Source organism: Anolis sagrei, chromosome 1 (genome assembly GCF_037176765.1).
Source record: "Anolis sagrei isolate rAnoSag1 chromosome 1, rAnoSag1.mat, whole genome shotgun sequence".
Lineage (NCBI taxonomy): Eukaryota > Metazoa > Chordata > Lepidosauria > Squamata > Dactyloidae > Anolis > Anolis sagrei.
In genome coordinates, this window is record NC_090021.1 from 134,439,293 (window position 1) to 134,455,870 (window position 16,578).

Consider the following 16,578-nt stretch of genomic DNA (forward strand, 5'->3'; position numbering starts at 1 on the left):
GCTACTTATGATCAGAGGGGAGAGTCGGCGGGGCCTACAGCCTGAAATGTTTAATAGAATTTCTAGAAGATTCCGAAAGCTGTTCTGAGCAGGTGCAGGAATTACCATATGTGCAATTCACAGTTGACCACAACAGGGAACTGAAAAAAAAAATAGATTCAAATAGTACAAACCAATTAACAAAGTAATTGGAAAATTACTTACAGTAATTGAAAGCTTTCCATTCTTGTGGTCAAACTCCATTTTCCCAGAAAATTGTCTGTGATTTAGCAGCGAGTTAAAGTACATTTTACATCGTATTGCAAGGTACCTTCACAATGAAAACATTACAGTTACATATATATACATAAACATATTATCTGAAAAGCTAAAGGTCAGTGGTGATATATTTAAAAGCAACAACAATGTAAAGCAGTTTATTAAGGCCCCACCTACACTACCATGTAATGCAGTTTTATAATGCAGTTCAACTGCATTGAACTGCATCATTTGTGTCTACATTGCCATATAATGCATTACAAGACTACATAATATGCCAGTGTTGATGAGGCCAGAGCCTCCATAAATACATAGAGAATTGTAGCTGCTTGTAGCTGCTTCATACAGTTGTATGAGACATTCAAACTTTTTATCTGCATTTCTCACTTTTGGTTCTGGGCTGAGAAATGTTCCTAGCAAACATATAACAGACAACCCATGCATTTTCAGAATGCATGGGTTGTCTGTTATGTGTTTTTCAGCAGTTACATACAGTGTCTTAACAATTTTTATGTAGCATTTCAAACTATTGAGCTGAAACTTTTGCAAAGTTTGTTAAGTGATGTTTTGAACATTAAATGATACCCTGCAACCAAAGGTATAAAAGTACTTTTCAATTTATTTATTTATTAAGCTAGCTTTTTATAATATATGACAGAAAAGTTTTAAATGTGAAAGCTAGGAACAATAGTTCTCTATCAGGTAAAGTTTTCCTCTTGAGATTAAGTCTAGTCATGTCCGACTCTGGGGGGGGGGGGGGGTGGTGGTGCTCATCTCCATTTCTAAGTTGAAGAGCCAGCATTGTCCGTAGATACCCCAAAGGTCATGTGGCCAGCATAACTGCATAGAGCACCGTTACTTTCCCGCTGAAGCAGTACTTTTTGATCTACTCACATGAGCATGTTTTCAAACTGCTAGGTTGGCAGAAGCTGGGGCTAACAGCAGGAGCTCACCCCACTCCCCAGATTTGAACCACGAACCTTTCAGTCAGTAAGTTCAGCAACTGAGCTGTTTAACCTGCTGTGTCACCTGGGGCTCCGAGTTCTCTATTATCAATGGGTTAATGTTTGGTTTTTAAACAAGGATGCAACTAGTAAAATCAAATGTAAGAATCATTGCACTCATGGTCTGCATATACCTCCTATGGCAGTGGTTCTCAATCTGTGGGTCCCCAGATGTTTTGGTTTTCAACTCCCAGAAATTCTAACAGCTTGTAAACTGACTGGGATTTCTGGGAGTTGTGGGCCAAAACACCTGGGGACCCACAGTTTGAGAACCACTGTCCTATGGCCTCCTCAATTTTCTCCCCGAAGTTCCTGGACTCAATCAATTATTTTAATTGATTGGCTTTTATCTTAAAGTGGTCATTTGCTGATTCAAGAAGCAGTGGATTGTGCTTTAAAACCTTTTCCATTCCCCTCAAAACTGAAGTGAGGAAATATTACAAGTGAGAGTGATTTCGGTTTATAATTTTCAGTTAATCTTCAGCCAATAATGTTAGGGAAATGAAGCACTGCAGACAATCATGAGGATTAAAATGGGGCCCACTCCCACGATGCCCATCCACCATTCTAGAAAACAGATTTGCTAACACTGACCTTCTAAGAAGCGTATAAGCATCAAATCTCTGTTTCATCATTTTTTCCAGTAATTTAATAAATTTCTTCAGACTTCTGACTTGATTCTCCGTCATTTGATATTTCTCTTTTGCTTCCTGAAATTGCCTGCATGTAACAGTAGGTATCAAAAGCATTAATCTTTCAATTATAATTTGGATAAGATCCTCCAAAGATGTCCTCAAAAGGAAATTCCCTGCCTATTCCAACTGCTACCTCTGAATACTTTTCATTGACTTTCTAGTGATAAGAAAGGACTACTGACCATGACCTACCTGTAGTCCCCAAAACACTTGGATAGGAGTAATGTTGACTAAGTAGATTAGAGGATGACAACTTCCATAGAATAGGGGCCACATTCTGCCCTTCATTACCACAGAAGGCCATCTCTGAAGGGAGTAGGTAAAACCTTTTTAAAAACGAATAACACCCAAGTCTCCTGTTTAAGGGGCTCCACAGGCTGCCGTTCATTTTCTGGTCCCAATTCAAGGTGCAGGTTATTACCTACAAAGCCCCGAACGGTTTGGGACCTGTCTACCTGTGTGACCGCATTTCTGTGTACGAACCCACACGATCTCTTCAATCATCTGGAGAGGCCCTGCTCACCCTCCCACTTACTTTGCAGACGCGATTGGTGTGGATGAGGGAGAAGGCCTTCTCGGTGGTGGCCCCTCGACTCTGGAATTCACTCCCTAGGGACATCAGACATGCCCCAACGCTGGTAGTCTTTAGGAGGAGCCTGAAAACGTGGTTGTTCCAGTGTGCCTTCCCAGAATAGGAAAATTCTTAGCAATATGTCCTCAAATGCAGTTTAATATTGATTTAGGATTGTCTGCGCGCCCTCATCTTTCTTTGAAAACCCTATCCTAGCTTATCTTACCTTGTTCATGCCCAGCATTTTAAATTTTAATTATTACATTTGGCCCGGCCATTGGTTTTTAAATGCTGTATGTTATTGTTATTGATATTGTTTATTACTTATTGTGTATTTTTTGTTTTTGAGTTTTTATTTTATTTTATTGTAACTGTTTTGTATTGACTATTCGTTATTGCCTTTGTTTATTGATGTGCTGTGGGCTTGGCCTCATGTAAGCCGCACTGAGTCCCTTGGGGAGATGGTAGCAGGGTACAAAAAAAGTATTATTATTATTATTATTATTAAGTCTCCAGGAGATACAACTGGTTATGCTGCTGACCAATTACCTAAGCCCTGAGGGAATTTTTCACAAATTTAGTGCATTCATGGGCAATTCCTTTTTTCTTTTTTTTTAAAGGGAAGGGTCACCAGAGACCTAAAATATGCCACTGTGGGAGCAGAGGCAAAAAAAAAAATGCAACCTAGTTGGAAGTCTATAAGGTGGATATTGATATAGAACATTTTTTGGTGTTTTGTTTTCACTGAACTTTTTGGGAGCACTGGGCATGAGAATTTTGGGGAACTGTGAAATCAGCCTTGGGTGTCAAGTGACACAAGATTATACTGGGCCTATGCCTGTAGAAGATGAAATCTTGATCCAATCCTGAAGGATTCTTCCAACTTGCACCTTCATGTTCAAGCAAAAACAAAGTATTGTTTTCTGAAAGCATTCCCTATCATCCTTCAATTGTTACAAAGCCTATTTGCATCATGTTTCAAAATAAAATCATTAAAACAAAGAATCCAATATATTATAGAGAGTCACAGGGATTGAGTTCCATACAAGATTCAAGACAGGTGGCCATTCTCCTGCTAGCTACACAATTCAACTCGAAAGGCAGAACACTGAATACCCTAACTCTGATGATCAGTTGCAAGATACATTTCCCCAATCAGTTTCAGTTGAAGTCATAGCAAAATCACACTCCCTCACTCCACCTCCAGCTTTTACTATCAACATCTATCATATCAAATGAATGCAAAAGAAATTAAAAATGGGATGAATACATATCTTCTTACTTTTTTTAACCCCACCATTAAAATTTACCTTATGATTTCTTCTTTATCCCCAGTACGTTCTCTTTCTGATTGTATTGTTTCTCGTAAGCGTTCCATTTCTGTATGAAGACTTTTAAAGGTTCTAGTTACTTTTATTCGTTCTTGGTGAATTTGGGAAGCCTTTGCAATCATTTCCTAATGAACATGTTGAAATATGACAAAATTAATTAATTCATTATGTACATTTTGCTTGAAAGATTTGTGAAATTATTTGGATGTTTTCATGTTGTAATAAGCCACTGAAACTATATATACAACTCCAACGTGTAGTAAGTAATGGAGTTTTCCCCTCCTGCAGTTCCCACCATTACTGTATAACAAACATAGCTTAACTACTATTTATTTGATGCACTTATTAACCACCATTCTCAGCCCATAAGGGCGACTCATGGCTACTACTACTATATAATAACTACTATATATATATATATATATATATATATATATATATATATATATATATAAAATAACTACTATATAATAACGTACATATTCTCTAACAGCAATCCATTCAACTGCCCACAATACAACAGCATTACATAATTCCCCTCTAAACAAAGCTGTAGACGAAGTTATCATAAGTGAATGTGCATACAGTCAGTACTGAATGTGTGACCTATCTATAGGAAAATCTGAGGGTCTCAACAACCCATTTGGAAAACTTCTGAACAGAAACCACATCTAAGATGTCATTCAGTGGCATCGAACACCTTGATTATAGCTATTAACTCCTGGGCACTGGTGTGGAAACATGACCCATCTTCATTCCAGTGGCTTTGCACACTCATGGATGCAAAATATATACCCCACACTGTGAAGGACGCATTGGAGATAAGTATACATGATGGTTCTGGGGAACAAAACAGCATCCAGTAACATAGTCTATCAAAGAAATGAGAGATGCACATCTGGTAGAATCATTAATTTGTCTGATGATCCATCAAAGAATCAGAGTTCTTCAGGAACCAATGTTATAATGGATGGAAGTTAAGGTGTAGACATTGCTGCAATCAGACCTAGTGACCTTACTATTTTGTGTGATCAATTGAGATAATATAGTAATGAAGGGACTACATCTTCCAATGCATGAACTGTATTGTAAAGTAAGAATACTCTTCCTTTGGTCAAGTCTAGCATGGTTTTTATATCTTTGTAGATGCCAAAATAAACATTTTGGGATTCATATGGAAGCCCAGGTCATATAGGAGTGACAATGTTAACTGAATAGCTTCCTTCTGCAGGACCCCATCAACAGCCACTCATCTTGATATGGGAAAAAAATCTCTCAAATCCTAAGGAAAAATACTATTACCCCCAGCCATACATTTGGTGAAGATCCTTGAAGAAAGCTTATCCTGCATTAATCTGGAATCTTCTCTTCAGCATCCTTTCCCAACAAGGTAGCAATCTCTCTCTAAGAACTTGTGAAAGAATAACCCAAAATACACCATAAGTGCCTCCTTGTTTTGGAACCACAGTTTAAGATAGTTGAAGTTGGTACCGACTGAATACGTGGAGACAGAGAAGTGTCAGACTGCTGTATCTGATACCAATGAATTTGATGTAGCTATATTTAGTATAAGTAATGCCAAAGATTGAGACTTGAATTGACTGTGGCGGTCCAGCCAGCAGATAGTACTATTGTATATGCTAATGATATGATCAGGAGTGCTGGAACAGCCACAGCAATGGATGGTTTCAATGATGGAGTTGCGAATGAGTTGATCAATGTTCTCAGTGGAGGAGAGGGTGAATCCCAGCAGCCTCAAATTGTAGCATCTCTCTTCAATACTGATGCTATTTGTCATAATGGAGATCTGTGCTTTGATGGAAAACATGACTAAAATCTGCTTTTGTACTGAGTACACAATCAGACGGCATCATTATCACACCAACTGTAATGATCCCTATAGAATGGGGAGTAAGAGTAGTAATAATTAAGGCACCTTCTCCGTAAATGTTCATTGCAGTATCTCACCATATATGATGCAAATGTAAAAGAAGACTCCTCCTTATTCCTGTGATCTCAGTACCATGACCTTGATGAAGCATAAGATCGCTCCCTATAGAATATTGGACTTGGGTGATCAGTAATGAAAAATAACAATTGGTTCTGACAGCAGAGCCACTGATGGAAGGTCATGTCTAGATGATTCGGTTTCAATCAATAGCAGAGATACAATTGGAGCTTCCTCTCTCATCACAAGTTCCAAAATTGGGAAGGTGGGGGTTCAACTTCAATGATGGTAGTGGAATTGATATCATCACACTGAAGGAGCCTAAATCAAAGGCATCTCAGTAGTCTCAGGTTTGTGGCAGAGTTCTTCCTACCTAGCCTACTTTTTCATTTATGTGTTCCTTATATAAAGAACTCTCCCAGGAGATAGGTCCCTATTTCCCTTCAATCAACCTCAAGATATATAGAGATAAGGAGGTGACCACTATCAAAACTTCTGCTATTGTAACATCTGTAGCATGTGGGTAAAAACAGTACCACGGCCAAAGGATGAGATATCATGCCACCAATGTAAAAATGTTATAACAATGAGTCCCAGTCTGCAAAGAGTGTTAAAAAACAAGATTTTACTTCAAGTGAGCAATGCCCAATGACTTCATCAACTGAAGCTTAAGGTCAGTTACACAACATTCAGGAAACCACTTGACCAATAGATATGAATCTGAAATGGGAATGAAAGAATGGACTTCCCATGAAGATTCATTCTGGGATGGCATGAGGAGCAATTCACCATAATTGGGTTCCTTCCCAAGTGCTAACCTAACTAGCAGGAGTCTACATTCCATCACAATTTTTTTCTCCTTCTCGCCTAGTTACCTTCTCCAACCCTAATTTTAACTCATCAAACTATGCAACTTAATAAAAGTTCTATTAACATTACAAAACTTGCTGGGTTTTTTTCCATCTTCAGTAATTTCCCAAGGGTAAGTCTGGATTGTTCCCCATGTCATCCCAAAATTAATTTTCACGGTAAATCCAATGTCTTATTTTTGGGGTGTCATGAGGAGAAATCCATCACAATCCAGGTGAGGTAAACACCATTTATCTAACTACAGCGTACAACACAGTTATCCCCAAGGGCTGCCCCTGTAGGCTTCAACTTGTCAAATGTATAGTGTCTAATACATGTGCTGGGTTCAGACTGATGAGCAGCCTTTACATATGCCTTTCAATGAATTTGTTATCACAAATGACACTGAAGTACCCAATGGATCTTATTGAGGGAGCCCACACCCTTGTTGGATCTGGCCTCCTCTAAAATGAAATTTAAAAAAAGCATGTCTTTATCTCGTGAACCAAAACACAACTGGACACCTTCTGTTCTTATGTCTGAGGATTAATGACATGAAAAAGATTCCATTTGTTGACACTTGTGAGATCTCTTTAGATATATTCTGGCAGTTCTTGGTAAGTCTAGAGCAGTGATTCCCAACCTGTCGTCCACCAGTGGTCCGCAAGAACTAAAATATGGTCCGTGGCTTCATCGTTACTACACTGTTGCAATAACAGCAGTAAGTCTCGCAAAACCCTCTTATAGTGTTGAGCATTATTAAATATGGTTTTCTTTGAACGAACAGATGGTGACTACTGGATAGTATATGTTCTATATCAGAAACTAGAACTAATGTGGTCTATCTAATGCAACTTTCTGTATCAGCACCCCAAATAACCAAACCGAATCTAAAGTTGACCAAAAATCATAACCCTTTTGGTACTAATGTTGGAGAGTGGTCTATGGTCAAAGTGGTCCCTGGTCAAAAAAAGGTTGGGAACCACTAGTCTAGAGTATGCCATTTTCTAATGCATGTTTTGGCTTTGGGCATTGCAAGATGTTTCATTAACTTGTACTAAAATAAATAGTTCCAGAAAAGTAGAAGGATATTGGAAACATATACAAACACAACATTTAGTGGACATCTTACTAATAAAATAAAAGTTATTAAAGAGAAGATATACCTCTAATTCTTTCTCTTTTGCAGCTAGATTATTTTTAAGTGCATTTATTGACTTCAAGTGTTCTTTCTCTTTCTCTTCATAATGTCGTAAATTATTTTTACTTCTTTCCAGTTCACATTCAGCTTGATTTAATCCTTCCTGTTAAGAACAAATCAGTATGAAATATAAACTAGTTGATTTATTCATGCAATTATGTATGTAAGCATTAGTAACAAGTGCAGCTATAAAAATATATTCATTATAAAAGGAAAGGCTGATACTTAGTGTGAATTGTTATTTTAGAATATCAGAAGGAACAATCTATAACCATTGAGTTATTTGCTTTTTTTTCATGTTAGAAGCAACTTGAGAAACTGCAAGTAGCTTCTGGTGTGAGAGAATTGGCCGTCTGCAATGACGTTACCCAGGGGACGCCCAGATGTTTTACCATCCTGTGGGAGGCATCTCTCATGTCCCTGCAAGGGAAGCTGGAGCTGACAGACTGGAGCTCATTCCATCTCGCGAATTCGAACCACCAACCTTCATCAGCAGTTCAGCTAGCACAAGGGTTTAACCCATCGTGCCAGCGCAGCTCTAGTTATTTTCTTCTGCCTTGATCAACTGACTAGTTATTTGCTCATGCCAGCTGATCAAGGCAGAAGACCCAAATTGTAAACCACTCCGTGCATAGTTCCCATTTCTTTCTGCTTCCCTTTTGTGACAGCTTTGATCCGCTCTTGCAGTGTACAGACTTCAGTTCAAAAGTTAGAATATGATACTCTTCCTTTCTCTTTCTCCTTTTTTGTTTTTGACAGAAGGCTCCCTTTGCCTTTCTAGATTGATCCTTCATCGATCTCTCATTCTCAGGAAGGCTAAAGGAGCAATTCCATGACCACTGGACTATACATAAGCCATGTCCCTTTAAGGGTGGGTGCGGCTGTTTGTGTCTAGAACTACACCGGGGTAAAACAGTAGCTTATTATTATTATTATTATTATTATTACTAGTTTTGGGGATTTTGGAATGTCTGTACACATATACATAATGGAAATTCTTTGAGATACTCAAGTCTAAATATTAAATTAATTTACTTTTCATATAGATCTATACACATTACTTTGATGTAGTTTTATACAATTTAAAAATAATTTTGTACATGAAACAAAGTTTGTGCACATTTGAAACATCAGAAAGAAAATGTGTCACTAACTCAGCCACCCATGTGGAGAACTCTGGATTTTGATGTACAGTACTTCAGATTTCTGGATAAGGGATGCTCAATCTCTGGTACATATTTTGCACATATAACCACAAGTATGCCTGTGTGTGCACATACCTGAACCGGAACAGCTTCTTCTTGTATTTGAATGATTTTTCTTTTAATTTCTTCCAGTTTCTGTTCTGCCTCTTGTTGAATATTTTTTAGTTGTTCCATCGTCTTCTTATATGTACATATACGCAGTTTGATATCTTCCATGTTCTGCTGGGTTATTTTCACTTCTTCTTCCTATAAAAATATCCAAGTTATTTTCAAACTGGTTTGAATTCCAGGGCATGAAACTGGGATTTAATTGGGTGATAATAATCTCCCTTTCAATCAAGATGGACCACAAAGTATATGGACTATATGATGTATCCTGCACATTCTTAGTCAATCTAGTAATCTTGCCATGATTGTAAATAACAAGAAACCTGTTAGCAATTAAGGAATGGAAAACTATTTCCATTTTAAATTATTGTTAGCAATGTATTCAACAGAGGGATCTGTGTTTGTTACTCTTTGTTGTTAACACAGTAAGGATGAATCCATATAATGACTGAATATTGTACTATTTCTTTGTAAATAGTACCACTACAGGAAAGCTTGCAAGAGAAAGCATTAGAATCATCGAATCATAGAGTTGGAAGAGACCTCATGGGCCATCCAATCCAACACCTTGCCAAGAAGCAGGAAAATCACATTCAAAGCACCCCTGACAGATGGCCATCCAGTCTCTGTTTAAAAGCCTCCAAAAAAGGAGCCTCCACCACACTCCTGGGCAGAGAGTTCCACTGCTGAACAGCTCTCACAGTCAGGAAGTTCTTCCTAATGTTAAGGTGGAATCTCCTTTCATGTAGTTTGAAGCCACTGCTCTGCATCCTAGTCTCCAGGGAAGGAGAAAACAAGCTTGACCCCTTTGACTTCCTCTCACATATATTTATACATGGCCCTCATCATGTCTCCTCTCAGCCTTCTCTTCTTCAGGCTAAACATGCCCAGAAACTGTTACATTAGTTAGTACTGTGTATTTTTATATTTTATTTGTATTTCCTGTTGTTTCCTCTTTAAGGTTTTTAAAATTAAGTATGCAGATAAATTCCTGGACTTCGTGTGGATATGAAACTGCAGATAATAGTGAATACTACTAAAAAGGATTTCTGCCCCAAGGATATCATGCAGTTGTGTTGGAGGATTTAGAAAACGCCTCAAGATGACATATTTTGTCAGACATGGAAAAATGAATCCAAGGATACTGAGGTAATATTGCATAATCTTTGTCATAATAGATATCTAATGTCAATCATTTCCAAAGTTTACTTTCAAATCTTCAAAACAAACAATTTTGCAGAACTGTTAAGGTATATCAGTTGATTTAATTTTGTCTTTACTACATTAAAAATATGTACCCACTGCTCGCTTTGCTTTTTTGTATTCTAACTTCCCTTTTATAGTTTGCAACCAAATAATGTTCCTTGGAATTTGAAGAAACTTGATTCTTGTCTAACTGATATAGATAAATGAATTGTGGTTCCTCAGAATTCTTATTAATCATGAAAAAAATTCTATCCTCAACTTACACAATATTATAATATAGATGTTATAAAGAAATACCATCCTTACCAACAGAGGGATGAGCCCTGACTGATGCTCTTCAACACTCTCAAGATCCACAATTTCCGAGTTTATTTTTCTGATTGCTTTCTAAAAAAGCCATAAAAATAAACAAAATAAACATTTAAAGTTCAGTGCTACAGAACTGTAATAGAGAGACGAAGACATATAGTAATTTCTGGATTAAAAATAAGTAAAAGTAACTATGGTTACAACTTAGTGGGTGAAGTACTCTTCTAAGTCAGTGGCTCCCAACCTATGGTCCCTGGACCACCAGTGGTCCGCAAGAACTAAAATATGGTCCATGGCCTCACAGTTACTACGCCATTGCAATGAGAGCAACTGGTCTCGCGAAACCCTATTATAGTGCTGAGGCTTATTAAATATGATTTTTTTGTGTTGGAAATAGCAACCTTCTAACCCTTGACTATTTGTTTGTTAATGCATATGTTTACTAACCTGTATTGTATGTATATGTTGATTTGCCAGTTTGACTACAAACATGTGCTTGTACTGAGCACGTTAGACTCAAGACTCCATTTTGTTATCAGTATGTTTTTGGACTTCAATAGAAGCAGATGCCAATTTGTACTTATGCAGCAACAGTTTACTATTCGTATATGTTTGCCTTGAGATGCAGTGAGTACAATTACACAGTTTGGACTTTCATAAGGTATATACTTAAAGATTTTGTTTTTTTGTCTCCGAGTGCATACTTTAAACTAAGAGGTTTCAAGGGAGAGCATATGTTTTAGGCAACTGCAATTTCAGCTTCCCACTTCAAAAAAAATTAAAGCTCTGCTGGCCAAATATATTTTTATGCAGTGGCATGTCTTTGTCCCTGGCAGTTCAAAGACATGGTTTACCAGTGTAACAGCTGGGTAACCTGTGTACCTTTGCATGAATGCTTGTGAAAATCACTTTTTCAAAGGGTTGACTTCTAACAAGGACATGCCTTTACTTGACTAGTGGTTTTCAAAGGACGGTCCCCCAATTTTCATGGAGAATCACATTTGCCAAAAAGGTAATGATTGCTATTTTTTTCCAAAATTCTGTGGGCGAGCAGATGACGACTGCTGGATGGCATATGTTCTGTATCAGAAACTAGAGCTGTGGTCTATCCAATGCAATTTTCTGAATCAGCACCCTTAATAACCGAACCGACTCTAAAACCTGTTTCGTAATCCTTTTGGTACTCCTGTTGGAGAGTTGTCCCTGGTCAAGTGGTTCCTGGTCAAAAAAAGATTGGGAACCACTGTTCTAAGTTTTACATTCGAAGTTCATGAAAATTAGTCACACCTCAATTTTCTATAAAGAACTATCCATGAGAAAAGCATTGTCAAAATCTTAAGAACAGATGAGACTTTATATGGCTTCTCTATCTTGGAATAATGAGGGTCCCATCAAGTTCTTAACTAAGCTTATTAAATTCTTAGCAAGTTCAAGAACACTATGCACAAAAGCAACTTCCAACTCTGAGAAAAGGACACCATGTAGAGCCTGATTCAGAGAAAAAGCACTATATTTCAATGACCCTAATTTAAAACAATAAACATTTCAGGAGTGTAATGGCAAGGGTGTCAGACTAGCAAGACACAAACCCAGTATTTAGTGGGTTTGTGTAAAATAAATTTTATTTATTTATTTATTTATTTATTTATTTATGACATTTATATGCTGCCCTTCTCACCCCGACGGGGACCCAGAGCGGTTTACAAGATATATATTACATATAATATATTATATTATTAGCATAGTACAATATCAGCATTAAACATTGCTATATTACACCATACCACTATATCGTAATATTACATGTAATGTAAATATATAATTATCATATATTATTATTATTATATTGCATTATATTATAATATTGTAAATGGATGATAAAACATCAAATCATCCGCACGTCCCCGAGCAACGTCCTTGCAGACGGCCAATTCTCTCACAACAGGAGCGACTTGCAGTTTCTCAGGTCGCTCCCGACACGAATATATATATTATATTATATTCTATTATATTATATTATTATATCATACGAAAATCTCATTTGGCAAATTTATTGGAATGCCACCCTATCAAAACAGTAAACAAACTGCAAAATCAGTCTACGCAATTATACTTTCAAAAAGCACATAATAGGTGAAACAAACAGAATTTAGAATTAAAACATAACCATAGGATATACCTGGATGTTTCCAGATTTTTTGACATAAGTATGCTACAATATAATTTACTCAATCTAATGAACTAATATAACATGCTTGTGGCTTGATTATGAAATGACATCTAATAGTAGATTCCCAACATAGCTCACTCAAGGAACATCACAATATATAACCAATTGGCTCTTCTGCTTCTTTTATGCTATTCCATTGACATTCTGATGAACATCATCGTTTTATCCTCTGCCTCAGTGCTCATCGCACATATTGTATGTGTCTATTCTTTTAGACGCCTATAAGTTACCTTCCCATATTACACATACATTCCATTCCTTATGTATCTCTTACCTGTATATCTTTTTGATGTTGCTGATGATTAATAAGTAAAGAATTGTTTTTTCTAATCTCATTCTCAACATGACGTAATTCTTGTTGAAATTTTGACAGGCAAATGTGTTTGTGTTTAACTTCTTCCTCCAAATGCCTTAAAGGAACAAAGCACTGCTCAAAAACATCTTTATGATAAAATTAAAAAACAAACAAAACAGAATTGGTCCCAACATTCAGACCTGTCTTATAATCGAAAAAGTCAGCATTTAGTTGATGCTAACCTTATATCTGCTTCCACATCTTGGCTGAGAAATCTGGGCCGAGCATATTCAGAGGAGTAATACCGCCTCTGATACACCTGATCACCAGCACCAGTAAAAGCTTCTTTACAATTTTGGGGAGGTTTGTTTTCCTGCATTATTCTGCGGGCTTCAACATTATTCTAGGAGAGAAAAAGAAAACCATGACCAAAGCATCTTACCTACACATACTGCATTTAGAACTAGGGTGTTAAAAGGAAAATTATTTGATTTTTAAAGGATGGTAATTATTGTGACTATCATATTTCCACAATATTTATTTATTTATTTATTTATTTACTGCGCTTATATACCGCAGTTCTCAGCCCAAGGGCAACTCATTGCGGTGTACAAAATGAAAAAACAGGTGCAAATTACAAAACATAGTGCATAACAATCCACAATTCATCATTATCAGAAAAACATCTTATCAAAACATCAACATTACTACAAAATTTCTACTACATTCCGAATCGTCTCATCGTCAAAGCCACAATCCGATATCATTTCCGTTGTTCCATTCCTATGGTCAAATTACCAGTCATTGCACTTCTTGATCAAATGCCTTCTTAAACAGCCAGGTCTTTAACTTCCTGTGGAATATCAACAGGGAGGAGGCTAGCCTGATGTCCACGGGAAGGGTGTTCCACAGCCGAGGAGCCACCACCGAGAAGGCCCTATCTCTCGTCCCCGCCAGCCGTGCCTGTGACGCAGGCGGGATCGAGAGCAGGGCCTCCCCGGAAGATCTCAAAGTCCTCGTGGGCTCATAGGCCGAGAGGCGGTTAGTTAGGTATCTTGGGCCGGAACCGTTTAGGGCTTTATAGGCCAATGCCAGCACCTTGAATTGAGCCCGGTAGCAGATCGGCAGCCAGTGGAGCTAGTACAGCAGGGGGGTTGTATGCTCCCTGCGTCCCGCTCCTGTTAGTATCATGGCTGCCGCACGTTGGACCAGTTGGAGCTTCCGGGCCGTCTTCAAAGGCAACCCCACGTAGAGAGCGTTGCAGTAGTCTAAATGGGATGTAACCAGAGTGTGGACTCCCGTGGCCAAGTCAGACTTCCCAAGATACGGGCACAGCTGGCGCACGAGCCTAAGCTGTGCAAATGCTCCCCTGGTCACCGCCGACCTGGGGCTCCAGGCTCAACGATGAATCCAGGATCACACCCAAGCTGCGACTGACCAGGAGTACCTCTGTCTTGTCTGGATTCAATTTCAATTTGTTCGCCCTCATCCAGACCGTTACAGCGGCCAGGCACCGGTTCAGGACCTCGACAGCCTCCTTAGTAGCAGGTGGAAAGGAGTGACAGAGTTGGACATCATCTGCGTACAGATGACACCCGAAACTCTGGATGATCTCACCCAGCGGCTTCATGTAGATATTAAACAGCATGGGGGACAGTATTGAGCCCTGAGGAACCCCACACGACAAGGGTTGTGGGGTTGAACAGGTGTCTCCCAATAACACCTTCTGGGAGCGACCCTCCAGGAATGACCGGAGCCACTGTAAAACAGTGCCCCCGAGACCCATCCCCGCAAGGCGCTCCAGAAGGATACCGTGGTCAACGGTATCGAAGGCCGCTGAGAGGTCCAGCAGCACCAACAGGGACACACTCCCCCTGTCGAGCTCCCGGCGCAGATCATCCACTAAGGCGACCAAGACTGTCTCGGTTCCATGTCCCGGTCTGAAACCAGACTGTGCCAGATCCAGATAATCCGTGTCTCCCAAGAATACCTGGAGTTGTGAGGCCACCACGCGTTCCAGGACTTTGCCCAAAAAGGGAAGATTGGAAACTGGCCGAAAGTTGTCAAATTTAGTGGGGTCCAGTGATGGTTCAAAATTTGTTGACTGCGGGATGGGGCCCCTGGTTAGAGGGATGGAATCTCTATAGACCACTGCGACCCCGCCTCCCCGCCCTCTGGATCTTGGCTGATGCTGCACGGAAAAACCTGGTGGGCAAAGCTGGGTCAAATTCACGCCTCCAGCTTCGTCCAACCAGGTTTCCTTGATGCACGCCAGATCTGCCCGCTCATCCAGGATTAGATCCTGGATGGCAGTAGTTTTCCGTTGACAGATCTGGCGTTCAACAGCACCACCTTCAATCCAGAGGGACCGCCACCCCGGTTACACCAATTTACCATATTAGGAGACCTGTTTGGAATTACTAGTGTAGTTGTACGATCCCTAGGCCAAATTAATGGTCTCCTTTTCCCGCCTCTCCCCCTCCCCACCACGAATTCTATGGGGGCTCCTCGGCTAGTAGAACCCCTCCCCTCCTCCATGCCGCAGTCTATTTCCACGACCTTTATTTCTATCCCATTATTGGTTGTCTGGTTTGTTAAGGTCTTACTTTGCCATGTTCTTCCATTTCCTTTATCCCCCCCCCCCCCGCCTTATCATTTCCCACAATCTCCAGCCCATTACGTCCCGTGTCCCTTCCACAAGTAATTAGCACCAAGGATAGTAAAAATAGGGAAGTAGGGGACCACATGAGTAGTGGTGGTAGACTACGTACAGCTGGAGCCGATCTTAAAGTGCAAGTTCTTAAAGTGAAAGGAAATCAAATCTAGCACTAAGCGCTACCTAAAGTGCGATCTTAAGGTGCAGTTCTTAAAGTGCAAGAAAACCAAAGTCTAGCGCTAGCGCTACCTAAAGTGCGGCATGGAGGTTCAACAATGGTTCAAAAATAGTTGACCCATTCTTTCGAATATCTTGTTAAAGACCAGCTAGCATTCCAACACTTTCTTTCATGAATTCATTTCTATGCAAGGGACTCATTTTCTAGCAAAACGGTTTCTCATAATGAGCATTTACCTCTCCCACTCTCCATGACACTAGTGGGGCTGCTACAGAATTAACCTGCCATGAAGCCAAATCAGACGTCATGATATATCTTGCCACATGGGACAAACCATCAAGCCTTTCCTTTAAATCCTAATAACTTCATTTTTCAAATTCTCATCTTCTGGTTGTTGTCATATGCCTTCAACTTGCTTATGACTTATAGCAACACTAAAGGGAACCCATCACAGGGTTTTCTTGCCAGGATTTGGTTAAAGGAGGTCTTCCTCTAAGACAGAGATAGTGTGACTTGCTTAAAATCACTTAGGGC

At 39.2% G+C, this 16,578-nt stretch overlaps 1 protein-coding gene across 1 annotated transcript in view; it reads right to left on the bottom strand.

The window, feature by feature from the left end:
• Positions 1 to 16,578, bottom strand: part of SMC6 (structural maintenance of chromosomes 6) — a 49,791-nt gene that overhangs the window by 4,705 nt on the left and 28,508 nt on the right. Inside the window, exons 17-24 of the mRNA XM_060787324.2 lie at positions 13,453 to 13,613; positions 13,190 to 13,325; positions 10,683 to 10,763; positions 9,138 to 9,308; positions 7,823 to 7,960; positions 3,839 to 3,984; positions 1,857 to 1,982; positions 205 to 310 (exon numbers count right to left, since the gene is read on the bottom strand). Coding sequence (XP_060643307.2) covers positions 205 to 310; positions 1,857 to 1,982; positions 3,839 to 3,984; positions 7,823 to 7,960; positions 9,138 to 9,308; positions 10,683 to 10,763; positions 13,190 to 13,325; positions 13,453 to 13,613 — 1,065 coding nt within the window. The remainder of the gene's footprint in view (positions 1 to 204; positions 311 to 1,856; positions 1,983 to 3,838; positions 3,985 to 7,822; positions 7,961 to 9,137; positions 9,309 to 10,682; positions 10,764 to 13,189; positions 13,326 to 13,452; positions 13,614 to 16,578) is intronic.